General features: G+C 36.8%; 1 protein-coding gene, 1 long non-coding RNA gene and 1 other non-coding gene across 20 annotated transcripts in view; 2 read left to right on the top strand and 1 right to left on the bottom strand.

The window, feature by feature from the left end:
• Positions 1-19,680, bottom strand: part of NUF2 (NUF2 component of NDC80 kinetochore complex) — a 28,050-nt gene extending 8,370 nt beyond the window's left edge. The window contains exons 1-10 of one of the 3 annotated variants that reach the window (XM_010953791.3): positions 19,553-19,680; positions 16,068-16,210; positions 14,794-14,868; positions 13,812-13,888; positions 13,243-13,304; positions 7,081-7,178; positions 5,834-5,907; positions 4,406-4,502; positions 3,445-3,507; positions 891-1,028 (exon numbers count right to left, since the gene is read on the bottom strand). In XM_010953791.3, the coding sequence (XP_010952093.1) occupies positions 891-1,028; positions 3,445-3,507; positions 4,406-4,502; positions 5,834-5,907; positions 7,081-7,178; positions 13,243-13,304; positions 13,812-13,888; positions 14,794-14,868; positions 16,068-16,190 (807 nt within the window). In that variant the 5' untranslated portion in view covers positions 16,191-16,210; positions 19,553-19,680. Of the gene's footprint in view, positions 1-890; positions 1,029-3,444; positions 3,508-4,405; positions 4,503-5,833; positions 5,908-7,080; positions 7,179-13,242; positions 13,305-13,811; positions 13,889-14,793; positions 14,869-16,067; positions 16,211-19,552 lie in introns of those variants that run through there. The other 2 variants (XM_045515846.2, XM_045515847.2) reach the window with 2 other exon arrangements.
• A 120-nt stretch (positions 19,681-19,800) lies between these two features.
• The window catches only part of LOC105068042 (uncharacterized), a 41,481-nt gene continuing 34,408 nt past the window's right edge, over positions 19,801-26,873 (top strand). For 8 of the 16 annotated variants that reach the window (XR_012501362.1, XR_012501356.1, XR_012501357.1 and 5 more), the window contains exon 1: positions 19,802-19,995. This is a non-coding gene — a long non-coding RNA (uncharacterized LOC105068042). Of the gene's footprint in view, positions 19,996-26,873 lie in introns of all 16 variants that reach the window. The other 8 variants (XR_012501368.1, XR_012501365.1, XR_012501361.1 and 5 more) reach the window with 2 other exon arrangements.
• On the top strand, positions 20,759-20,883 carry LOC123616556 (U6atac minor spliceosomal RNA). The gene has a single exon (XR_006724569.1). It is a non-coding gene; the product is annotated as a U6atac minor spliceosomal RNA (small nuclear RNA).

The raw sequence follows: 26,873 nt of genomic DNA, 5'->3' as shown, positions 1-26,873 counted from the left end.
CCCATAGTAACCCATAATCTTTTTAAACATAAATCATACCATGTTCCAACATCCCGCTTTGAACCAACCAGTGGTACATCCTTGCTCTTAAGATAAAAGCCAGCACCCTGAATAATCTGCCTGTTGCCTATTTTTCCATCATTGTTTCATGCCTCTCTCCTTATACTTCATGCTTTCTTCCTTGAATATAACTTACTCCTATTACCTCATAGAATTTGCGTATGCTGTTCCTTCCGTCTTGAATGCTCTTCCAAGTATAAGTTTATATGATAACCTCTGTTCATCCTTCAGATGCCAGCATAAATTTCCACTTCCTTCCCACCCCCACCTCTGATTTCCACAATACTAAATTAGGCTACTCTCATTATGCTATTTCAAAGCACCTTATACTATTTTTTTATTTGTCTGTTTGTTTCTCTTTTTGGTGTTTTTAATAGACTTTATTTTTTAGAGCAGTTTTAGGTACACAGCAAAATTCAATAGAAGGTTCCGGGAATTCCTATATACTTCCGGCCCCTACACACGTACATCCTATACTTTTTCTTAATACATATTATAATTTGTAATTATATAACTGATTATAAAATTGTCTAATACTTTTCTCCATTAAAATAAAGTAACTAAGCCTCATGAGGACAGGTCATTTCTGTTCTGATCACCCAGGGCAAAGACTCAAAAGTTAGTTGCATAATTTAACAAATGTCCTGAAATTATATTTCGTTTCCCTACATCCACTTTAGAAAAGAGCTAAAAATTAAAGACAAGGGCAAAAAGCTAAAGAGGAAGAGATGTATAGGTAATCTGTAAATTAAAAAATTAACACATGATTAAACAAGAGTTGCTAAAAAGAAAAAAAGATAGAAGAGCATTAAAATAAAAAGAAAACTCACTCTGGAATTTTTAAGCTTCTGGACTGTATCTTTCATTTTTTCTTTATAATTCTTTAGCTTCTCTGGAGAATCCACAATTTTTGTTTTCAAACCCTCTTGTATTTCTTTCAAAGAAACCACTGACAATTTTAGTTCATTCTGTTGAGAAAAGATTTTTATATGTAAGGCATAATAATAAAACTGCTGATTTGCCAGTATAATAATGGAAAAGAACAAAGAAATCGGGTCTATGCTTGCTGTAATGGGGGTAAAGTTAAATTATGACCACACCACTCCCCTGCCTGACTGCTCACATCTGTCCATAGGCCAAAGATCAAGCTCCTTAGTGCAACACGCAAGATCCTTCATATGCAGCTCTGAGTCTCCCTTCCAGTGTCATCTTCCCCCAGTTTCCTACTATACCCCACAATCCAGTAATACTAGGCAGTCTTATGTTTGCACAATTACAAGGGATCTCTCCCTCTTAGCACGGTCCTCCTGAGTATCATCATCCCCTTCCTGTACTGCGTGTGAATTTCTACTAACCCTTGAAAAGCCTGCTCCTGCTTCCTCTGTATTCCTTCTATAAACAGGATAGTTATTGTACATGCACTACCATAATTATGCACTTAACATGTTTCTGAACTGAATGAGCAACTTGGGGTTGTACACAGTTAGCTCTGCTCCACCAGAACCCAGAGAAAGTAATAGCACCGGCAAGGTACTCAATCCATGGTTAGTAACTAAAACAGACTTCCTGCTCCTCAACTTCAGACCACTTAGGAGCTGAGGTGAAGGGTATCTGAGAATTCTTTTAAAACTTTTCTGTACATCTAAAATTATGTAAAAAGAAATTCCTTCCCAAGTATTAGTTGATAAAATTACATTTACATTATTTTGGGACACCCTATAACTCTATGTACTGATGAAGGAAAGACTGCCAAAAAATTTAAGAATAAGAATAAATTCACTGATCTCCATAGAACACAAACCTGTCCCTATGAAAACAGCATAACAAAATAGCAACAAATGACTATATAAACCTATAAATGTGCACGTAGCAGCACAGAAAAAGGACTGGAAAGGTGTAACCTCTAGTGGGCTAAGAAGAGAGGGGAGAGGGCCCTTCATCTCTCTCTCTCTCTCTCTCTCTCTCTCTCTCTCTCTCTCTATGTATGTATATGTATGTATGTGTGTGAGTGTGTGTGTGTCATTTGAATATTTTATAACAGGAGTGTATTACTGTATGGTTTGTGTAGTTTGTGTAAATTATTTTTAACTAAAATTTTTTTAAAGTTTTTACTTTTTGATCAACTAACTCAGAGACCAAAGCTGAATGTCTAAAACAATATATTTGTTATTTTACTCTTAAAATTTAGCAAACCATGACATTACCTATTCTTTTAATGCCCTACAAAATTAAAGATCATTTTCCTTTCATTAGCATTGACTTTCATCATTTTCCTTCCCTTTACAAAAAGTCTAAATTTGATATTATAACTACAAAGTGATTTTGTTTTAATATAGATTGGAACAGAGAGAAATGAATAAAGGCAGATCTTTCCATGTATGGAATTAAAGCCAAAACCATGAAGGCTATATTTAGAAATTATACTAAATAAAAACATAAACCTTCTAACAGGAAAAAAAGATAAATTTGAAAGACAAATAAAATTAATAACCCTAATTCATAGAGTTAAAAAAAAATACACAAGAAACATAAACAGGTAGTTCACAAAGTGAAAAATAGTAACAAGCCACTGAATAAGGTGGTCAAAATCACTTTGAAAAAAAAAAATCAAAATTAAAATGAGGGGTTTTTTTCCTATAAGAGTAACAAAGAAAAAAAGAAAAAGAAAACATAAAAACATCAATTTTGACAAAGATGTAGTAAAAGGAATACTCTCACATTCTATTGGTAGGAGTGCAAATTGGTATCTTTTAGAAGTCAGCTTGACAGTGTGTGCCAAATTTAAGTGTGATTCCCTTTAACCCAGAAATCCTACATTTAGGAATCCACCTGAAGATAAACATCATCCTGGTGCACAAATATATATGCACATGTGTAGGCGTGTAGCACACACACACTATTGTTCAACAGCAAAAGAAATTAGAAGCAATGTGATTGTCTGTCAGGACACTAAAAGGATCTACATTAAGGTCCATCATAGAACGCACAACCACATGCAGTTATGAAAATGAGGGTCTATAATGACATTGTAACTATTTATACCATATTGTAAAGTGAAAAAAAAAAAGCAGGCTTGAGACATGCAGAGTATAGTATCACTTATGTAAAAGTACACACGTACTGGCACATTTGCAGAGAAATGTAACCGATGACATGTTGCTGATTGTGCAGTGAGCTTTCAGGTGATTTTCACTTCCACCGTACACGTCTGCATTTACATATTTTTTAAAATAACAGTCACCCATTATATTTAAATTTTAAAAATTTGAATTAGTTTCATTTTAAGGGAAAAAGAGAGAAACATTTGACAATAACACAGAGTTAAAATACTCCTCCACAAAAAGATTCAAACCTTAAATGCTAGTTAAATGAAAAGATGCTTACCAAACGCTTGGTTTTCTCTGAAATATCTGACTTCTTCTGGGAATTTCCCTCTTGAAGCACTATCTAAGTAAAAAAACAAACAGCTGCTTTAGAATGGTTCAAGACAGATTTAAATTTAGCCACTCAATGCTTTCTCATAAAATAAAAGTAACAAAGGAGAGGACTTAAACGGACTAGACCAGATATTCTCAAACTTTCTCTGTTCGTGATGACCCTACGGCCAAAAGAAGCACCTAACAGCCCCTTTGTTAAGTAGTTAAATCCAAACAACTGGGCAAGGACTTATGTCTTAACAGCTTAGCAGCCCTTTGAAAAAGTAAAACACACAAACTGAAAGAAAAATAACATTTTTATTTTATTTTTAAACAGCCACAACTACTTCCAATTGGATGTGTGTACTGCATAAACTGGGCACAGCACAAATTCACAAATCTTAGAATCACTGGACCCAGACAATTCTCATTTCCTGTTGCATGATGATTTTCACATAACATTTGCTTTTTATCATAGCAAATGTCAAAGCCCCAGGTTCACAAAGACACGAAAGGAAGGTAACATGAGTTAACATTGAAACTGTGAAATTCCTCGAGCTAGAAGTTGAAGCAGTGTCTGATAATGCTGAATGCCCTTGTTTCCCTTTAAAATTTAAAATCTCCTGAAGCACCCCTGAGGGTTTGCTGCAGCATCCAGGGTGCCTCAATGCACAGTTTGAAAACATCAGGATTAGACACAGAAAAATCGTAAAAAATTCTAGTCAACAAGACAGCGTATAACTTCGACAACATAAAGAAATAATCATGGTTTGACCTGGATGACAGAAGTATATATCCATTATAAGGGGCAAAAGCGGACACAGTGATATTCTCTATTTCTTTAATAATTGAAAGTAATGTGCTCTTAGACCCTCCACATCTACAAAGAAACCTTTTCGAAAAAGTTTAAGGTGTCTAACAACAGATACCGTTTTTTGACGAAACTCTTGATTCAGCGACTGCTGCAGCTCCTGAATGTCATCTGAAAGCTGCTTGAACTCTGCTTGCTCTTCAACCGGAACAGAGCTAAACACAGCAAAATAGATTAAAATTACACACATCAGGTTCTTAACCTTGAATGGCCAAAAAAAAGTCTCTGCCCTCCAATAACTTAAGTGAAAAAAGCCATCTGCTCTCATGTTTCTGAATTCCTATCCTTCCACATGACAGCGATTTTAAATTGATGAACTGGCCCCTGGTACCCAGAGAAAATAAACATCAGATGAGTTCCTTCAATTTCCTGCCACCAAACCTATGCACTGACTCATCTGTGCGCACACCTACCCCTCCCAAGTCCACTCTTACTCTCAGTGCTGATTTCCCCACCTCTGCCAGGGCCCTCCTCTCCCCACAGCCCCCTCCCGCATCACCCACTTCTTGTGCTCTGCTAATCCTTCCCAAGAGCACTTACACACATTCTAGTCTCTTCCTTATGAACGTTCTCAACTTTAGTTTTTGAAACATAGTATAGAATTGTTATTTTAATTTTCACTTTCCTAACTGCTAGCGAGCTTAACAGTCTTTACATGTTTTTAATGAGCTATCTGCCCTTCTTCCTCTGTAAAGTCCCTATTTATAGCCTTTGCCCATTTTTCTGTTATCTTCCTTCCTGTCAGTCTGTAGGGGATCTCTGTGTATTAGGAATACTAGGCTTTGTTATTAGAGATGGTAATGCTCTGCTGCATATGTAGCAAATATTCTCTCCCAGTCTGTCACTTCTCTTTTGACTTGGTTTATGGTAAATTTACCATGTTAAATTTTAATATCTAACTCCTTTTCCCAGTCTTTTCAGCTTACTGTTGTCTCTAAAGGCAATTTACGCCAAGGCTGGCTGAAAAAAGATCTCACCTAAAATAGATAAACCCAAAGACATCAACAAATTAGAAGGGATAAAAAGTTCTTCTGTTCAAAATCAATATATATAAGGCCAAGAAATCATAGCCCTCAAATGATTCTTTCTCCTTTGAGTCAAAACAAAACAAAGAAAACCTCTGTTGAAGGAATAAAAATGTTAACAGAATTAACCGATCTGAAGGAAGAAAGAGAATCCGGTCAGTTATTACTCAGGTACATAAGATAATACCTCCAGATATAATTTGGGAGAGTCAGTTAACGGCTTTAAACATCGCTGGCTAATGCGCTAACAACAACAACAACAACAACAAAAAGGTCAAAGAATGCATTATGCATTAAGAGAAAGAAGAAAAACTAGCTTTTCTTTTCCAGAAAAGGTAAACTTAAATACTCTGCTAGTTAGTAAGGAAGATAAAACAGTAAACTATAGGTTGTAAAATACTACTTACGTTCAGTTTGCATTTTGAAATTGCATTTGTTTTATTTGTAAACCTCCTACTTACTCAAGTCTCTCCAATTTCATTAACGCCTCCTGATGAGCAGTATTTAACTGCTGCAATTTGTCCACAGAAGATTTCTATTAAAGCAATTTTAATAATTCCATGTTAGTGTTTTTCAATATAATCAGTGAAGTATTTTTTAAAATATCTACCAGTACAGGCTGCGAAATGCTTACTCACTCTACAACTTTCACCATCAGAACTAAGAAATTTAAGAAAGAATCAGGCATCATAAGTGAATTAGGAATTTCTTTACGTACTCAACACACAAATGTAGAGTTCTTAGCACAGTTAGGCATTATGCTAAGTACCGGGAAAAATTCCCAAGAAAGGACTAACTTACAATTCCTGGGCTTAAGTAGTTCAATCTCCTTGAAGAGTCAGAAAAACAAATATAAAACTACAAAACAGCTTGTTACAGGACTGAATACAATGACATCCAATCCAACTTGGGCAAAGGAGCGTCACAGAGGGTTTCACAGAAATGACAGATGTGTGAGCTGTGTCTTAAAAAATGAGAAATTAGCGAAGCAAAATCGTGTGTTTGTATGTGCTGGCACAGACAAGTGTAAGTTTTGGAGAGTATGTGATGTTCAGGGGTATAAGCTTAATGTAATTTGAATAAGGCTGTAGTTCTCCATATAGCTCAGCTGCTTAAGTCCTAGCACTCTAGTGTGACTTGGGTGCTTTTCTAAAAGTATGGTACCCCAAAACTGAGGACAGGTGGGAACAGGTCACACAGATGACCCATAGTCTTACAAATTCTCTAAACTGTTGACAAAATGAGTTTCTATCTGTGAAAGTGATTTACTTGGACTGAATCTTATAATGCAATGCTGGGCAAGCATGATAAACAAAACAAAACACTTAATTAGGCCATTATTTAGAAAGCAAATATAAACCTCGAACACCTTAATAATTTGAAGAACACTACATTATCTATCAAACTTCAAAGAAAAAAAATATGGTTATCACTATGCTCCTCTCTTGCATTTCCTAACATAGGAAAAGGAGTCTCAGCTACGAGATTAAAACAAAAAAGTCCAACCTCTCCCTAATGATGCCAAATAAAGAAGAAAATCTCACTCTCAGATAAGCTTACTAAAAATCTGCAATTCATATAATATATAAATTTGATCCTAATGTCCATAAAACAATTAGGTATCTGTGACAACGATTTCAAAACAGATTAGTAGTTCAAAATGATGTTACTGATCAGGTATGTGACCCACAATATACTTGAAGCTTACATATTGCCAAAGAAACTCCATATAGGTCTCACGGCATGCTTCTCTGAAGTGAATGAAGTTGATGATGCCACTTAAAAATCGACTTGTCCGTTTTGCTTCTAAAATAGAAAGCAATGCTCTTTCAATAAAGCTTCGAAACCATGTAACATAAAAATGAAAATTCATCTTCTCCCACCATATATTCTGCTCATACTATATAGAATAAAAATGTGTGTATGCCAGTTAACCACAGTGCAGGATATCTGCCCTAACTTAAAGATCAGAATTATCTTAGCATCAATAATCAAAAAAAAAAAAAAAAAAATAGAAACCACTTTTGCCCATGAGAACAATAGGGCCCAGATTTACTAACCCATCTTAGACAACCAGAAAACCAGAAAAAAATATATAAAGCAACACACTGTGGACACTGAACAACAGGCAATATATGACAGCAGTCCCCAAGAGAAATAAATGAGGTGAACCCTATTAACGTACCAGCCTACCACTTACGAGAATTTTCAGGTTGTGCTGCAGGGAGGGAGAACACAAACAGAACTCATGGGTTTTGCTGAGTCATGAAGATAAAGTTTAGAGTTTAGAGAGACCAAAGCAACCAGAATTTATTAAAGCTCTTCCTGATTCAGCCTTTATAAACATATTCTATAAATATATTCCACTTGTTCAAGAAGGTAGAAAAAAAGAATCAGCATTATAAGGTGAGAAAGGATGTTTTACAAAGACCTGAATCCAACTTTTACAACTGAAAAATAAAACATCTAAAATGAAAAATACACTGTAGAGGCTTAATAGCAGATCAGACCTACAGACGAAAGGGCTAGTGAAATTGAAGACACAGCAACAAAAGCGTCTAAAGTGAAGGCCAGAGGGAAAAAATGAACAGAGTTCCCAAGAGCAGAGGGACAAAATCAAGCGACACAACAAATGTGTAACTGGAGTCCAAAAAAAGGAATGGATGAAAACCTTCTATAAAATAGCTGAGTATTTCCCACATTTGATAGAAACTATGAACATATCCAAGGAAGTGAGCAAATCTAAGTAAGGGGAAAAATCAAACAGAAAGTCCTCAGAAGGCACATTATAATCAAACTGCTGAAAGCTTGTGATAAAGAGTCTTAGTAAAAACAGCCAGACATGCAGAGAACCAAGAGACAGTAACTCCAGGCTGAGTAAGCAAATGGTCTGGATGATTAACTTCCATTTACAAACAGCTGATGATGCCTTGGACCCACATGACACAGGTAATTGGAGTTGAGATCCCTACAAGAAGTGGGACTCTAGAGAGGCTACATCCTTCGTGAAATGGTAGATCAGAGAAAGAAAAATCTCTCATACCACCACAGGGAAATGGCAAAGCTACTACTGTCTCAGCCTTGTCTCTAGTGAGGAAATAATCTCCCCTGAGAATTCTGAACCTTGGGCCTATCGCCATATGGATTTTTAGTCTAAATTAAACTATATACGTGATCCAAGAACTACCAAAATTAGGAATTAAGATTAAAAAGTGATCTTTAGCCAATATTAACCCTGGAATAACTGTCAAAAGCTAAATATACCTCAGGAGGGATGTGGCCTCAATCCCAGAAGCAAAAGAAGACCATAGACTAACCTACTGAAGATGAGCTTAAATTTTAATCCAAAATGCATGTGCACATGTGCACTCAAACACACACACACACACACACATGCACACACACACACAAGAAACCATCTATAATCAGTTTGTGGGATGCAGCTGAAGCAGGGCAAAATGGAAATTCATAGCACTAAACACTTACATTAGGAAAGAAGGTCTCAAATTGATGTCCTCAGCTTCTACCTTTAAAAAACTTGGAAGAAAAAAGAGAAGAACAAACCCAAAGCAAGCATGAAATAACAAGAAATAACAATGAGCACAAACTCAATAAAACAGAAAACAAACTGATCAGGGGAAAATAAAAGGGTGAAGAAACAAATTACTAATGTCAAAATCAGAAAGGGGACATCACTACTGACCCCAAAGACTACGAAAATGATACAGGAAAATTATAAACAACTTTATGTAAATAAATTTGCCCATTTAAATGAAATGGGTAAACTCGCTGAAAAAGGTAAACTACAAAGACTCACTCAGGAACTCTGGCAATAAACAACCAGAGTAGCCCTTTATTTATTAAAATGAATTAATTTAAAACCTTCCCACAGAAAAAAACACCATCCTACACAGATTCACTGGTGAATTCTACCAAACATTTAAGAAATACAAATTTTATAAAACTGTTCCTGGAAATGAAAGAGGGAATCTTTCTAAACTCATCCTAAGAGGTCAGCAACACCCTGATAATCCAAATCTGTCACTGCAGTGACATTACAGACCAATATCCCTCATGAACATCATCACAAAAAACACACAACAAAACATTAGCAAATCAAATCCATTAATCTATTAAAAACACATAATGTATCATAACCAAATGGGGTTCATACTGAATACAACAAAATTGGTTTAACATTCAAAAATCAAACATAATCCACTAGACCGAAAAAGAGAAAACCACATGATTTTCCCACTAAATGCAAAAACAGAATTTAACAGAAGTCAACACCCATTCATGACACAACTAGGAATAGAAGTTCCTTATCCTGATAAAGGCCATCTAAGGAAACCCTATAAACTAACATTATCCTTACTGATGAAAGCCAGAATGCTTTCCCCTTGAGACTGGGAACAAGATAATGATGCCTGCTCTCAACAGTTTAATTCAACATTACACTAGAAGTCCTAGCCACTGCAGAAGGAAAGAAAAAGACAAAATACATCTAGACTGGAAAAGTCTTTGTTCTCAAATAATGGCTGCCAATGTAGAAAACCCTAAGGAATCTACAAAAAAAAATCTACTAGAAATGAGATCAATATATAAAAATCAATTGTTTCTCTACACTAGCACTAACCAATCAATCAGAAATTCAACTAAAGAAATGTACAATATCATTAAAAATTTGAAGTACTTAGGGATAAGTTTAATAAAATGTATATAAGACTTATACTCTGAAAATTATAAAACATTGTGAAAAATTAAAGACAACTTAAATAAATGGAGATATACACATGGATTAGAAGACTCAATATTATCAAGTTGTCAATTATTCAAGTGAACTATACATTCAAAGTAATCTCAGTCAAAATTCCATGGTGAGGAGGGGGCAGGTATGAAAGTGACCAAGTTGATTCTAAAGTTTATATGGAAATGCAAAAGGATCAGGATAATTAAAAGCATTTTGAAAAAGAGAACAAAGTTATAGGACTTACACCAACTGATTTCAAGACTTACTATAAAGCTAAAGTAATCAAGGTAGTATGGTTGGTGTGAAGAGACATACGGATCAATGGAGCAGAAGAGTGAAGCCAGAAATACACACACATATATATACATACATATGTGTGTGTGTGTGTGTGTGTGTGTGTGTATATATATGAGTATGAGCATATTTCTCTTTTTAAAGTAGAATTTTTAGAGTAGATTTAGGTTCACAGAAAAACTGAGCAGAAAGTAGAGTTTCCATATACTCTGTCCCCCATACATGCATAGCCTACTCCACTATTAACAACCCCCACCTGAGTGGTACATTTGTTACAAAAGATGAACCTACACTGACACATCATTACCACCCAAAGTCCACAGTTCACATTAGGGTTCACTCCTGAGGTTGCATTTTCTATGAGTTTTGACAAATGAATAATGATATGTATCCACCATTTTAGACAGATTCACTGCCCTAAAAATCCTCTGGGCCCTGGCATTCCATTCTTCCCTCCCCCCAACCCCTGGAAAACAATGATCTTTTTACTATCTCCCTAAGTTTTGCCTTTTCCAGATTGTCATATAATTGGAATGGTATTGTAAATAGCTTTTGCAGATCAGCTTCTTAAACTTAGCAATACGTGTTTAAGATTCCTGGAAGTCTTTTCATTGCTTCATAGTTCATTTCCTTATAGCACTAAATAATATTCCACTGCCCTGATGTACTTATTTATTTACCCATTCATCTATGAAAGGATATCTTGGTTGTTTCTAAGTTTTGCCAATTATGAGTAAAGCTGCAATAAAGATCTGTGTGCAGGTTTTTGTGTGGATATAAGCTTTCAACATGTTCGGGTAAATACCAAGGAGCATGACTATTGGATTGTACAGTAAGAAAACATTTAGTTTTGTAAGAAACTGACAAACCGCCTTCTGAGGTAGCTGTATCATTCTGCACTCCCACCAGCAATGAATGAGAGTTCCCGTTGCTCCATATCCTTATTAGCATTCTGTACTGTCCGTGTTTTGGATTTTTGCCATTCTAATAGATGTGTAGTGGTTGATTAATTACTTTTGACAAAAAGTGCCAAGGTAATTCAACGGGGAATGGATGATAATCTTTTCAAGGAGTGGCCCTAGAATAATTTGATAACCATATGCATTAAAAAAAAAAAAGAACCTTTAATGACATGTAAAAATTCAAGCACTAAATAATAAAAGCTGAAACTACGATATGCGTATAGCAAAATATAAGAGTAAATCTTGTCCCTGAGGACAAGATTCCTTGATAAAATAAAACAAAAAAAATAGTTTCATGAATGATAGAAGAAAAAAGTTGATCAACTAGAATCCTTAAAATTAAATATATTTTGTTTTTGAAAAGACAGTTATGAAATTGAAAAGGCAAGTAACAGACTAACAGAAAATATTTACATAACATGTATCTGATAAACTACTTGTTTCCAAAATATCTGAAGAAGGCTTCCAACTCAATAAGACAATTCAATTTTTAAAAAGTAGGCAAATGATTCAAATATACACTTCATCTAAGATATATGGATAGCAAATAAGCATATGAAAATATGCTTATTGTTATCTAGTCATCAGGGAAATATAAATTAAAATCGTGAGACACACCTAGACAGCCTCTAGCATGTCTTAAATTAAACCTTACAATATCAAGTCCAGGGAGGATGTGGAGCAATTGAAACTATCGCATACTGCGGGTAATAATGCAGGCACTTTATGATATAGCCACTTTGAAAAAGAATTTGGCAGTTTTTCAAGAAATTAAGCATGTACTTACTACATGAACCAGCATTTCTACTTCTAATATTTACCCAGAGAAATGAAAACACGTATACATAGAAAGATTTGTGTGTTAATGTTCACAACAACTTTGTTCATCATGGTCAAAAAATGGAAACAATTCAAATGTCTTTCAACTGGACAATGGATTAACAAATTGTGGTATATACTTACAACAGAATACTACTCCAAAGTGAAAGAAATTAAGTATTAATAAATGCAATAACAGACAAATCTCAAAAGGCCTTATGCTAAGTTAAGAAGCCAGACACAAAAGACTAAGGACTGTGTGATTTCATTTACATGAAGTTCTGAGAAGTCAAAAAATTACCGTGATAGAAAGCAGATCAGTGGCTGCAGGTAAAAGGAGATCACCAAAGGTAACTGACTATGAAGAGTTATGGGGGAACGTTCGGGGATCACGATGTGGCCGTGGTTATACAACTACATACATTTGTTAAGATTTATTCAACTATGCATTTAAAATCAGTGAACTTTCATTTTGAGTAAATTATATGACAATAAACAACAACAACAACAAAAGCAGGAGATCCAAAAGAGGATAAAAAACAAATTTTTAAATAGCACAATAAGTATCTTGCAACATGAAATAATCTGATGTACAAATATCAAATGAATCAGTCAAACGAATTAATTGACACAAAGTTAGGAGAATTTTACATTTTAAGATAACGTGACTATTATCAGCGCTAAAAGGTATTTTCTTCATGGTAAAAAGTAATTATTACATTTGATAAAAGTGGTATGATGAAGCCACTATCCAACTATGAAACACCAAGCTTGTGTATTATTTGTATTCATATTCTGATTTACAGGGAATTTTTCCAGTGTAAGGAGTTAAGAAAAACCAATCAGAAAAACAGCTTTTCTGTGGCTTTACAAAGGAAAAAAGTTCCAATAATAGGATATAAAAAAAAAACATCCTTGAGGATTAGATACACTTTCTAGATCCAATTTCTTTGAAGTCTTTTTTTTTTAAACATTTATTGATGGAAAGGTAAAATGTTAGATTGAAACTAAACATTAAAATTCCTTTTAAATTCTCACTTACTTGGATACAGAATATCAGCAATCTCAAAGTCATTCACCCGGCAGATGGGCAGAAACGAGTCCCTTGAAGATGAAACGGAGGAAGAATATTGAGAAGTGTATTGTGAATTACTACAAAGCCAAAGGACATAAACGTTTTATTTTCAAGAACATTTCTGGATATATTTCTCAATGTCAAAGGACCAAGTCAGAAGTCTACGACAATACATAATCCTATATCACTAAAATCTGGTCTTTCTGTGTATTATACAAGTATTCATCTAACACCAACGTATAGTTACAGATTCTAGTAAACAACACACACTCTTGGAGGTACTAGGACTCTTCAAGAATGTAAAACCCTCCAACAGTTTTAACTCACAACTTCTTAATATATCAATAGAAAGCAGAATTGAAAGTGCCACAGGTGAACGCAGGTATGTTTGCTGACAATGTATAATTTTGAATATTTATGGAATAGAGTGGAAAGAAAAATGGTAGAAACTCCTTCCCAAAGAAAATTACATTATTAAGAAAGCTTAATGTAATGTAAATACAAAAGTGAACAAAGAAAATCATGACTCTACTCACAGATGAATAAACAAATTGCTGACTGGTAAGAAGCCTTCCATTATGTGTGGGTACATGACTTCAGAGTTCACTGGCATCTACATGTAATAAATCGCAAAATCCAAGTTAGACATTGATCAGAAAAAAGAAAAATCTTCAACCTCAAAAAACCTTAGTCATAGATTAAAATCAAAATGTATTAACTTATCAATATAAAAACAAACAACACAGATCCTAGCACAAAACTATAGAGTTGTCATTAATATTAATAATGCTAGGTTCACAGTGGGTGCTCAATAAAGACTTTTTAAATGAGTGAAAAACTAAAGGGATAATGGTTAGCATTTACTAAATATCAGGTACTATGCTAAGCGTTTTAAATATGTTCTCTTCATTTTTATATCAACGCTAAGACAGAGTACTACCCCTATTTTATAGACCAAGAAATTAACTTAGCAAGGTTTCACAGCAAATAAGTAGCAAAGCCTTTGATTTTTAAATAATATGTAATATTGGTGAGATTCTACAGATATTACACTTCCAGTGCATCTTCAGATGATGCCCTGATTTTAGCAAAAAAAAGATTAAGAAAATGATCTTCCTCCTAGAAATACTTAGTTTGCTAAAAGCTCAACTGCTTTATTTCAACTGTTTTAATCTCAGTGCACATCTCCTACTCTAATTTGGGGTCCATTCTGAGAAGAGAACAGTATCTGTGAAAACTTTGCTGTTGCTTATTACAGCCTCTGTGGACAAACCTATAAATCTGCGAATAACTGCATAGCATCAGTAATTTGTCTCTTTTACTATAGTTTTCTTCTTACTAAAGCTATCAACATATACCTTTATTATGCCCAAGATTCTCTTATAAGTGACATTAATTTTATATAAGCCTTTGATTTTGTGAAAAGTGAAGTCAAGAACTTCCTGTCCTGAAAACAGTACACAATGTGAGCAGGAGAAACGCAGCAAAAGAACATTCTGTTCCTCATCTGAAACCCACCATGTAAAAATGCTCCAGTCGAATTCCATATACTATTTGTAAAGCTCTCATGTAGATCATGTGCAAGACTTCAGGCTGCAAGAGAAAAATAACTTTTAACACTCTGCTGCATCACTACCACCACTACTGTCCAGCACTGCAGGCAACAGACACAAAGAAGAAAAGGGTGACAAAATTACTCCACTTCCCTTGAAGTACTTCCTAATTTTTCCAAATTTTGAAGCAACTTATATACTTATCAGCTTGATCATATGTAATAAATAGCCAATGAGATCAGTTGTTTAAGCTTACAGACGAATGATAGCAAGTATATTCAAACCCAATCCAGGTAATCCATCCACATTGGGAAATGGAAAAAGAGTTAGTCTTTCAAAACACGTTGTCAGGCATGTGGCAAAAATGGCACACTGAAGGTGTACTTTTTTAAAAAAGATCTTGGGAAACCTTGTTTGATGCCTCAGATGTTAAGGTTAAGATGAGTTAGATGTTAAAGTTTAAGTGAATACTATGACCCAGGAGGTTTAAATTTAATAGGATAATAGGAGATTTTTAAGTTTTATCTTCTAAATCAGTGATTCCCTAATACTAGCCCACAGAACCTCTTCTGATTTGTATACAAGCTTCTTTAGTCTGATGTTATTCCATTTTAAAACTTAAAGAGGCACTGAGATCAAATAGTTTTAGTTCTACATCACTAAACATGTTTTATTATGTTACCACTTCAAAATGAACACAGGAAACTGGAAGGAGACTTTGGGATTTTCTGTGACACATAAATAGTTCATTTTTGCATTTAATAACTAAAGATATAAAGAACAATGTCTGTCAAAACAAGTCAATTCTCCCTTGGGACATAATGCAAGAAAATTAGTCTGTAAGCTTCTAAAGAAGACTGTAAGCACTTTTGTGATTGGAAACCACCTAGAGTAAGTTTCTTTATGCTGTACCAATAAATGGTGCCCTCAGACCACTATTCCAATAATAATAAAAAAATTTAATATATTTTAATATGTCTATGGTTTAGAAGCCTTTTTTTTTTTTTGAAGAAAACAACTATATTAAAGATTTGAATCCCTAATGTGAATGTAGAAGCTGCCCCACATAAAAACTTAATGTTATTTTTAAATTACACTAGGTGAGAGATTTTCTCTGGATTAAAATCGCTAGCCTATGTCAAATAGTAAAATACAGTCCCGTCTCCACATGCTATAGACCTAGTAGTTTAATTTCTTTTCAAATAACATCAACCACAGACAAACACAACGGCATGTTACCCTGGGATTTGGAGAAAGATCATTCTTGGAGAGGTTTTTACCATCAGCTCCTGTTAAGATTTTGTTTCGAATATGAACCACAATCTCAGCTGCATTATATCTGGGGAAAGACAAAGTTTCCATCTTCGGAGTCTCCTGCTAGTCTGAAGGAATTAAAAACAAAGATCAGAAACATGGCACAACCAGCAATTCTCATTATCTGGAAGCTGACAAATTTAAGGACAAAATTAACAAGCCAAGGTTGAACTATATTCATAGTAAAGTTAACTATCATCAAATAATCAAATATCCTAGTAAGGTAACATTAAAAACAAATACACACACATATTTCCTGAAATAACTTCTAGTCGAAAGCAACACAGTCATCTTCTCATTTTCCTAATGCTGTTTTCCTTAACATGGGAGAAGACTTAGGTTGAACGGAAATGAACCATGCTTCTCTTTTTTAAATTTGGGAGACACAGAGTTTAATAATAAGATCTACCCTGAGAATTAATCCTCAAAGCAAGATATATAGGCAACACTATCAGCAGAATCTATATACAAACAATAGCAATATAGGGCAAATAATAAAACTGTACTCTGACATTCTACTCAATGTACACACAGTGAGATGATGAATAAGGTTTCAGATGTAAGTAAGAACAGAAAAAAAATAAGAGTAAGAATAGAATAGTTGTAATTGGCAGGAATTCCAATCACCAGAGAGAGAACTTAAAAAATAAATAAATAAAACAAGAAACCACTTCCCCTAACATCCTCAGACAGTGAGATAGTCCCACCTGTGTTCCCCTGGAGCAGCAGTTCTCACATTGGAGACCCCTTGGGTTGTCATACTAGAGGCGGATGCTACTGGAATCCAGTGGGAGCAGACCCAACATGCTGCTAAACATCCTGCAATGCATACGCCAGTACGCCAGACACCCAACACCAAAGAATTATTCAGTTCAAAATGCCAATAATGCTGAGGTTAGGAAATCCCACCCTAGACTAGCACTGGACTCTGTTATAATACTTGCCACAGTGCATTGTGATAATGTTTACAGAACTCTGGCACTACACTGTGAGCTCCCGGTGAGTTAAGACACTTTCGTTTTCTTCCTATCTTTAGCTGTTCCCAGCAGAATAGCAGTAGTAACAGAAGAAGCAGCAGCAGTAGAAGCCACTCAGCTAACAACACTTGGTTTATCACCTACGGGTCCCCTACTCCCTAGGGAAGCAGTGGGATCCCAGGAATCCAATGTGAATTTATTCAATTTTGCAAACAAACCGAAATGACCCACAATTCTGGAGATCTATTTCTTTAGGCTCCTAATATGTTAGGATTAAAAAGCAACTTCAGCTACTTGCCTAAACTCTGACAAATGTTGGAAGCCATTCTAAAAGATGATTAACAAGTAACTTCCCAGTTCTGCTTGAACACTTACAAACATCACAGAATTCACTAAGTCTCAAGGTGACACTTTTTTCTACCTTCGTATGGCTCTAATAATCAGTTAGCTCTTCCTCATACTGTGTAGAAATCTGTTTACTGTAACCCTTACCTACTCGTCCTTTTTCTAGTCATGGCAACTACATAGACTATATTAATCCCCGTTTACATGACTCCACTTTCAAAAACGTGAAAAAGCCATCACATTTATTTAGCCCTCTCTTGTCTAAGGTGTGTATAATTTAATAGCCACTCTTCATACGACCTTGTTATACTCTACCCCCCCATTCCACCCACTTTCTTCTAAAACTTTTTTGTCAATATATTCTTAAAATGTAATGCTCAAATTGAACACAACACTCCAGACAGGGTCTGCCTAGGGCAGAATATTAATACAGTTGGCAATGGTCATTGTCGATCCCGTGCTACGGTAACACTGACAAATATACATATGTGATCGACTGAAACTCCCAGAACTTCTTCAGTGTAGCCCAGTGATATGATATCAAGCCAGGACTTCTCCATGTTCTTCTTTCATAATTGATGATATGAACCTTTAGCAAGGATTTGCATTTCCTATTACTGAATTCTGTAATTCTAAGTTCTCATTCTACAGCCAGAATCTTTTTGAATCCAGATTCTGACACCTTATATATGTTCTTTGTAACATAAATATGCATTCTATATTTTCACCTAAGTCAAAGATTTAAAAGTCTTTGATAAAAAGACTTGCCCAAAGAAAGGCTGCAGAAAAAGTCAAATTTCCAAAAGAAGCTATATCTGGATCAGATACCTCTATCATGATAAAGACACATAAAATATCTTCATAAGTTATTATTGCACATCCCTCTCTTCTTAAAGTCTTGCATGCTCTGCTATCAAATTAATCCGTATAAAACACCAAATGCATCATGTAACATCTTTACAAAAATACTTTAATTACTTGCTCTTCCCGTCACATCAAATTCAAGTTTTTCTGCTCGGTTTCTAAAACCTTCCACGGTTTAATAACTTAATAAATTTTCTGCTCCAAGTTAGTCTCCTCCAAGACGTTTCCCAAATTTCCCTTTTGGAATCATCTCCCATATCCAGTTTCTCTTTCTTTGACAGTACAATCTCAGTTCCAATTAATTCACGTGTGTGTGGAGAGGAAGGGAGAGTGGAACAGAGAGGAGACGGAGGTTAAAGGACAGAGGGGGAGATGTGGGAAGGAGGGGGAGAGAGGCCTTCCAATACACAGTCCGAGCTCCTTGGCGGGATAAAGTATATAAATGAACTAATATATGTAAAGTGACCCTCAGACTGCCTACCAAGTAACAGGCATTTACTGCTAATTACCCCTTCGGTTTCTCATTTATTTGCACCACCAGGATCCTGCACACAGTAGGTATTGAAAAAACACTTGTTAAACTGTAGGCACTTCGTTTTGCTGCAATAAACTAAACAGGGGAAATCAAAATCCTAGGAAGCAGAGGTTAAACAAAAACAAACCGAAAAGACGCCCAATTTCAAAAACTTAAGTAAAAAGTTTTCTGAATTCGTTCAGGGGAAATGATCGTGCTACGCACGCATAGCGCCACACATACATCGCTCTCTTCCTCTGACTTTTGGACTTAGTATGACATTTTTGCCTTTTGATTCTTGGCTTTGGCTTTGGTTAAGCGATGTCTGAGCAACGAAGATTTGCATAAAGCTGACCAGCATCTGCAACCCCACTATCTACCAAGTAACTGAGTTATAGTATATATAAATGCAAGTTTTAACTGGCCAGCCTCAGCTGAAATTTCTTCTCCCACAATCTACGCTGTACCGGACAACACCCATTAGTTTTGTAGGAACTGAGCTCAGGTTGCTTTGTGGACTAAAATCCAATGAAAAGGACCTCTGAGCTCGCCCCCACCTCCCAGGGGCTCGCTTCCCCAGCCTCCTCCCCGGCCCTGCGCCCAACGAAAACCCTGCCGGGCCCGGCGTCCGGGCCCCGGCCGGCCCCTCCGGAGCGAGAAGGCGCACTCGGTCTCCCTCCTTCCGTCCGCCAGGGTCTGTCAGCGCTCACCTACCGCAGCAGCCGCCCACGGGAGGGCGGCGAGTCCGCCGAGCAGCTTCAGGCGAAGTCAAGACTCAGAGAACACCGACCGTTGTCACTTTTCAAACCGGCCGCCTCCAACTGGAAGTCCCGCCCCGTCTCTCCCCGCCCACTTCCTGCCTGCCTCGCCGGATGCCGGTTGGGCTCAATAGACTCTAGGCGGCTTTTGCCGGAGTTGCTTCAGGCGGAACCACTTTTCGTGGACTTGGCGTCTAGTCGGACCTCGATTCCACAGGAAGTGGGGGCGCCGCAGTTTGGGAGAGGAGCCCGGGGTTGCTATGGAGTTCCCTGAGCCCCTTGGAGCACTTTCCGGGTCCGTGTTGAAGTGCAAAAGCAAATGGAGCGTTTCTGGAGACTTGAGCTAAGCTCAAGTTGACGAGGGAAAGAGGACTGGGAGCTCTCGATGGGGCAGGGTAAGTCAGAGTCTCAGAGTAATAATAATGCAGATATTTTTTGAGCACTGAGCGTGAGCATCTGTGTTAGATGCTTATAAGCATTATCTCAGTTGAGCTTCATTAAAAAGGGTGAGGAGACTAATAGATACTATTACCAAATGAAGGATTAAATCAGGGAGATTATGCAACCGGGCCAAACCTGTGCACAGTAGTTCACAAGTAGCATAACGCGGATTTGGACATATCATCTGATTCAGCGTTGGTAAGCACAACTCCAAGAGGTGGGAGCAACCTAACGGTTCATCTGGTCAAATCCTTTCACTTATACAGGCAAGGAAACGGGCTCAGAAGTGATATGTTGCCAGCTGTACAGTAATGGCACTGTCCAGGGTAGGATCCAGGTCTCCTGGTCTTAGCTTCATCCTACCTCGATTCATCCCTCCTCAGGAGCCAGGCACTCCCAGTCCTTCCTAACACTGAACTGTTCTCGAGACTTGCAATTGTCCCCAAGTGAGTTGAACTCAGATAATGCATGAATGAGGGGCACCTCATACATGCATGATGACAAATCAGGGTCTTGCAGCAGAATATTAGACTAACCTAGTTGTCAGGGGGAAAAGCCATTTAGTTTTATTATGGCTTGGGGCACTTGAGGCCATAATAGGACTTGCATCGGATTACAGGGTACAGTATCATCTAGTAAGGCTGATGTATTGGGTGGGAAGTCTGGACCGAATCAAGTGAAAAATAATGCTAAGAAGATTGTATTGTAAGTAGACACGTGTATGAAAGGAGAGAACGTTTGCACTCCCCTTGAGGAGGATGAAAGAAGCCCTTGGGCCTGACAACATGCATACCGCGCTAAGGCATTGCCACCTACTTTGTGGCATCTAACCATCATTTTTAAACTTATGGTTACCAGGGAAGAGAGGGTGGGAAGGGATAAATTGGAAGTTCGAGATGTACAGATACTAACTACTATATAAGTTGGAAGTTCGAGATGTGCAGATACTAACTACTATATATAAAATAGATGAAAAAACAGATGTCTTCTGTTTAGCACAGGAAACTATATTCAGTGTCTTGTGGTAACCTATAATAAAAAAGAATATGAAAGCAATTTTATGTATGTATATGTATGAGACATTGTGCTGTGCACCAGAAATTGACACATTGTAACTGACAGCACTTCAAATAAAAATAAAAATGAAATGAAATAAAATAAAAAAATAGAAAGTTAGCCCTTACACAAAGCCCTCTACAGTAACTCCAGCCAATATTAACCCATTTCCTTTGTAGCCGTCTGTAGCACTTGTTAACTGTAATCGTCACTCATTTACTCATGTAGTCAATCAATCAAAAGTATTTATTGTATCAAACACAGTACTGTGTACTGTGCAACACATTCGTGAATAAAACATAACTCCTGTCTTCGCTGAAAAAAAATAATGACTATACTTTAAAAGACATAAATTCTTTGTTGTGGGGAGTGAAATCTATACCTATTGATATAGAAATTTATACTGATTCAAAATAAAAATATGTTTCGTATCTAGTAGTTTAGGGCTTTCTTTTTCCTTTTCTATGTCCAGTCACTGATGTAATTCTCAAAGTCAGAATCTTTTTTTAATACTGAGTCAGTGAGGAAAGGAGAGAAAAAAGACCTTTTTCCTTGACACTTACCAGATCAAACTGATAACTTGTATATGCGCATACTCCATTAGGCTGTATCTTCTTAGAATCAGGGAAAATAATGGTTGAGAGCTTAGCTCTTGAGTCAGAAAGAGCTGAGTTTAAATCCCTCATCACACTGCTTACTCTCTATCTGGACTCAGGCAAGTTGTTTAACCTAACTAAACTGGTTTGTGCATCTTTAAAATAGCGATAATATCTGATTTATAGGGTGTCATGAAGATTAAATGGATTCATTCGTGTAAAGTGTCTGGCAGAATTGTGAGCACATGGTACGTGTTAGCTGTTATCTTGACGATTATTATGTACACACTTTCCTGGTAGTATATATCTGGCAAGTGGTGAGTGCTCAATAAATGTCTGAACCATCGTTAAGAGTCCAGATAAGGAGAGCGTGGCCCATATGTAAACCAAGAATAGAATGGACCACATATAGAGAGAACAGTGAGGTGAAGGAAGATCAGGATGACTGTATCTACAATATAATAATTGCTTATTGAGGGTGTAATTTTACTGTGGATATGGCAAATTGATAGTTACAATAAAATTAAAATTAAGGAAAAAAACTAATGGGTATTTATTCAACGTATCTCCATTACAAGGGTAGATCTGATTTTTCAAAATTCAGGTGTCTGTTACTGGTCATTGTGAGGTGGAGGACAGGGCGTCAGGAATCCAGAAATCTCAGCCTAGACTTTCTAGAGTTTTGTCATCATCCATAAAGACATTACCTGCAGCAGAAAGTTAGACTCTAGCATTCCTCGTAACTGTAGCATCTTTTTTTCTTATACCTATAAACCCTCACTTGCTCTGTATCTGGTCTTATATTTCATTTTCCCTGTCAGCCCTCCTGCCACTACCTCCCTTTCCAGCCTAGACTACATGGTTTATCAATATCGAAACTCCCCGTGTCCCTTGCCTCTGACCCAGGTGCCTGTCAAAACCCATAAATCCCCAGCTGGACACCCTGAAGAAAATAACACAAGGTGACAATACAACAGGTCTTGGCCTATAGCTTCAGCTCACCCCAGTTCTTGACAATCCTTTACCAATTGTCGTTTCCCTGTCTTACAACTTTCAGTGATTTCTCAAAACTATCTCCTTCCTCAACCTCAGCTTCTCTCCTTATCAGCAGGTGGCCAGAGTAGTCTGAAAGGTATTTTTCAAACATTTAACATGCACATGCGTTTGCAATTTTTATGCCCGTTCCTTTCCTAATTTAAATTCCATGTTCCATTTCTAGACTACACTTTAGAGGCTGGATGTCAGGCCTGTACGGACTGAGCAGACCTTGAGTGACAAGGTGGGATGCTCAGTGAGACCATGGCAGCCTGCAACTAGGACTTTAATTCCAGTGGTGCTCCTGTAGTAGCAAGTACTTTTGGTTAAAATTTAAAAGCCTTTTTTTAAGTGACAGGATTTCCAAATAGTTGTTTCTGCTTTGCTTTTAGTGAGTCAGTAAGGATGAAAAGTTGATTCACTTGGTCTAGTGTGGTAGGAGTGGGTGAAGTACTGAGATTGGGTACTACTCCCTCCGTGCTGTCAAGCATCCACTCATTTGAATACAGAGATTTCCTAGGGGCCACAGACATTCCCAGCAACCATGTTCCGTGGTAACTGAGAAAATTCAAGCCATCACACAACATACACCTTAACCTCCTGCCTACCCATTTCCCTTACCGCCACATTTATCTCCCTCTTTCTTATCTATCTCAGAAGATGAAAAGTGCCTTCTCCACTGTTTTATTGCTCAGCGCTTCCCTTTCTAGACCTCTCTGCTACATTTGACACCATTAATCAGACCTTTCTTAAACCCAACTCCCTTTGCTTCTCTCCTGTTTCTTCTGCCTGTCTCATGCTTCTTAGGGAACTCTTTCTCTGCCTGCCCTGTAAATAAATATGTTTCAACTTTAGGGTTTGGTTTTGGTTTTTGGTTTTTCTCTCTGTTTGCATAAATCTTCTCCTTTGGAATACCACCCTCTCTCATTGTCTTATTAATCTATTTGCTCAAGGATCCTCAAATTACTGCTATCCCTGCCCTCTTTCTTAAGATTCAGTCTTTAATTTCCTTGCCTACTAGATAGATCCATTTGGAAGGAATCTCGAGCCTTCGAGATTCTAATTTGTTCCTTGCTTTCATTTGACTACCAGTCTATCTCACTGCTATCTCCAGCCTTATGACCCCTACCTACATCCCCCAATTTCTTCTTAGTAGCAGCTCGAATGATCAGTCCTAATGTAAATCTGACCATTTCACTGGTCTTAAACTTCTACAACCCCTTCCCTCATCACCTCCTAGATAAAGTCCAGCTTCATAGCCTGCATTCTAGGACCTCCATGATCTTGGCACTGTTTATGTTACCACTGTCATCTCCCATCACACCCACTTCCTATTCATGAGGCTGTTTTACACTTTTAGACCTTTTCTTACTTTTGTTGACTCTGCCTGGACTGTCTTGATTTTCTTTGCTTGACTCTTTTTTTTTTTTTTTTTTTTCAGATGCCTTTCTCTATTCCATGGTCTGAACTAGTTGACTTTCCTTCTGGCTTTCTAGACATTGATTTATTCATTCAAAAAATATTTATTGAGCCTCTTATTTTGTGCCAGACCTGAAATATAATAGTGAACAAACAAATGTGGTAAAAATCTATCTAATAATTGACCTGATAGAGCTTATATTTTCATAGGGAAGGGAGACAAGTAATTAAAAAAAAAACTGCTGTTGAGTCTGAGTGGCTCCATGCTGGAGGACAGCTAGGAACTGACCAGGTTAAAGGGTGGAGGAGAAAGTAGAGGGAATGGTTCCTGTGAAGCCCAGACGTGAGAGGAGAGCACAGTCCGGACACAGGGCTGGGGAGGTACACAGGCACCATGTAGTGAGGAGCGTTACTAGTTAGTTATATTAAGGAGTTTGGATTTCTTCCTAAACATAGTTGTAAGTTTGAAGGGTTTCAACATGATTAGGTTTGTATTTTAGATGGTGATTCTGGCTACCTTCAGAAAGTGGAATTGAAGAGTGGCAAGACTAGTGAGAGGAAAACCAGTTAGAACATCACTGTCATAATGCTGGGAAGAGAAGATGGCAGCCCGTACCGGGGTATTGTCAGTGCGGATGGAAATAGATCCCAGAGGAATTCAGAAACCAGAAGTGGCAGGACTTGACGACTGAATTGGGAGGGCAGAGGTGAGAGAAGCCAAGGATAGAATTCCATAAGCAAATGTTAGTGAAGTCAGGAAAGACCCTGTTGGCTATGAGATGCCCACAGCCTCCAAGTCCTTAGACACTAGATGCTTGGTAAGTATCTGCTGAGTGAGAGTTCTCTGGCTTGAGCACCTGGATAAGTGGGATGCCCGTCTCTGAGTTAGGTAATACAGAGGTGACCTCGTTTGGGGAGGCGACTGGTGATTGAGTTTTGGGAAGGTCTAGCTCAAGATGCCTGCGGGAGAGAGACATGAAGATGACAGACACAACGCAGCTGGAAGAGATGAGGTGTGTTCTTAGTACACTTAAAAAAATAAAAGTCTATGTTTTATCGAAATGATCTGTTTTGTGTCTGTCTTCACTGCTACACAGGGCCAGTTCTTACTGGCTTGATTTCCTAGCACCTAACACTGTGTCCGGCACAAACTGGGCACCCAGTCAGTGTTTGTTATCAAACTGAACTCCTCCTTTTAAAACATGGTACATCTAACAGGAGAAATGAGTAATAGTAGGAGCCTCTGAGGAGGGAATCAGGGGGTCAGAGTGAGAAGATTTTATTGGATATACTTTGGTTCTTTATACTTTTCTCTTATGTGCTTCCATTTCCTGTGAAAAAATAAAGAGATGAGAAAAAAAGTATTCAATCTGTATTAACTTCAAACTGAAAACAATACTCTAACTATGATCTGATTGGTATAGAGTAGAAGATTAATGCTATCTGAGAACACACCAGCATTTTTTGACCACATCACATTATTGATTGGTTTACAGGCTTTATGGTTGTATCATTGATGCCACTGTTCAGCTCACTTACACAAACAGTTAATATTTATTCATGTCTTAAAAATAATCACTAACCATGAATGGAAATACAGGCTGAAGTGAAATTATGAACATATACTAGTATATTAAGGGCATCAGGAAGAAAATCTTTGAAACTATGTATTGTGAAGTGTAGATAAAACCTTCTAAAGCAAAGGAGTTTCATAGTTTTACATCTGCCTGACATTTCAGATGAGAGGAAACAGTGTGTCTCTTTGACCTGACTGCTAACATTTGTAGCTTGCCAACATTACAAGTAATATCTAATATGCAGAACCCTTTATTTACAGGTGGTGGGATATTCTTTGCACATCATTAACTGTAGTTAATTATGAATGAAGAAGTCACAGTGCTTTTATATACTTGTGAATTAGTATTTTAGTATATAATTTTATTTAAAAGGTTGGGGTTATAGGTATACTGAAAATGCACTAATATTCAAAGTGTTAACTCTAGTAACATTTTTGTTTGCATAGCATAGTCACTAGGTGGTGCTGTTGTGTTAATGTTAACCTTACACAATTTGCAAGTTTTATTTCATTTTCTTTTTACATAAGTAAACAGAATTAGAGTGATAAACAGAACACAATGTTCTAGGTGGAAAAAATTAGATTCTAAATTTATTGACTTTAAGATATATATTAGAGTTCAGGCTTAAGAAGATAAACAATTGAATTCAAAGTAGCTGTCTGCTTTTTATTACCTTTTAATCATTCCAGACCTGTTAATTTACTTCATTCCTCAGCTGTGTCATCTTTATTAGTGGATTTGGGAACTAGGCTATGCATTTGCAGTACTTTAAACAGAATCTTTGTTTTGGATTCAGAGGAAATTTTTAGTTTGAAGCCAAAAAATGCGTGTCCTTTACTAATTTGTGATAAGCTCTAAACTAGATCCCAGGAAGCAAGAATTTGGTTTATTTTACTCTAACCTCCTAGTATTCTCTCCCCAACTTTCACATCAACTTATATTATTTTAGCATAGTATAGAGAATCTTAGGAATTAAGGAATTAATAGCCTAAACAAATTGGATATTGGTAAAAGCATTTGTCTAGTGTGACTTTTTGAATACAATTTTTACACTCTAGGTATTTCCAATTTTGGTATTATAGTATCCTGTGGTGTTGCCCGTTATTTCAAGGGAGTTTATAAGATTCTCTGGGGGAAAAATGTTAATGA

Source organism: Camelus bactrianus, chromosome 21 (genome assembly GCF_048773025.1).
Source record: "Camelus bactrianus isolate YW-2024 breed Bactrian camel chromosome 21, ASM4877302v1, whole genome shotgun sequence".
NCBI lineage: Eukaryota > Metazoa > Chordata > Mammalia > Artiodactyla > Camelidae > Camelus > Camelus bactrianus.
Note: the sequence above shows the minus strand (reverse complement) of the source record. Positions and strands in the feature narration are given on the sequence as shown.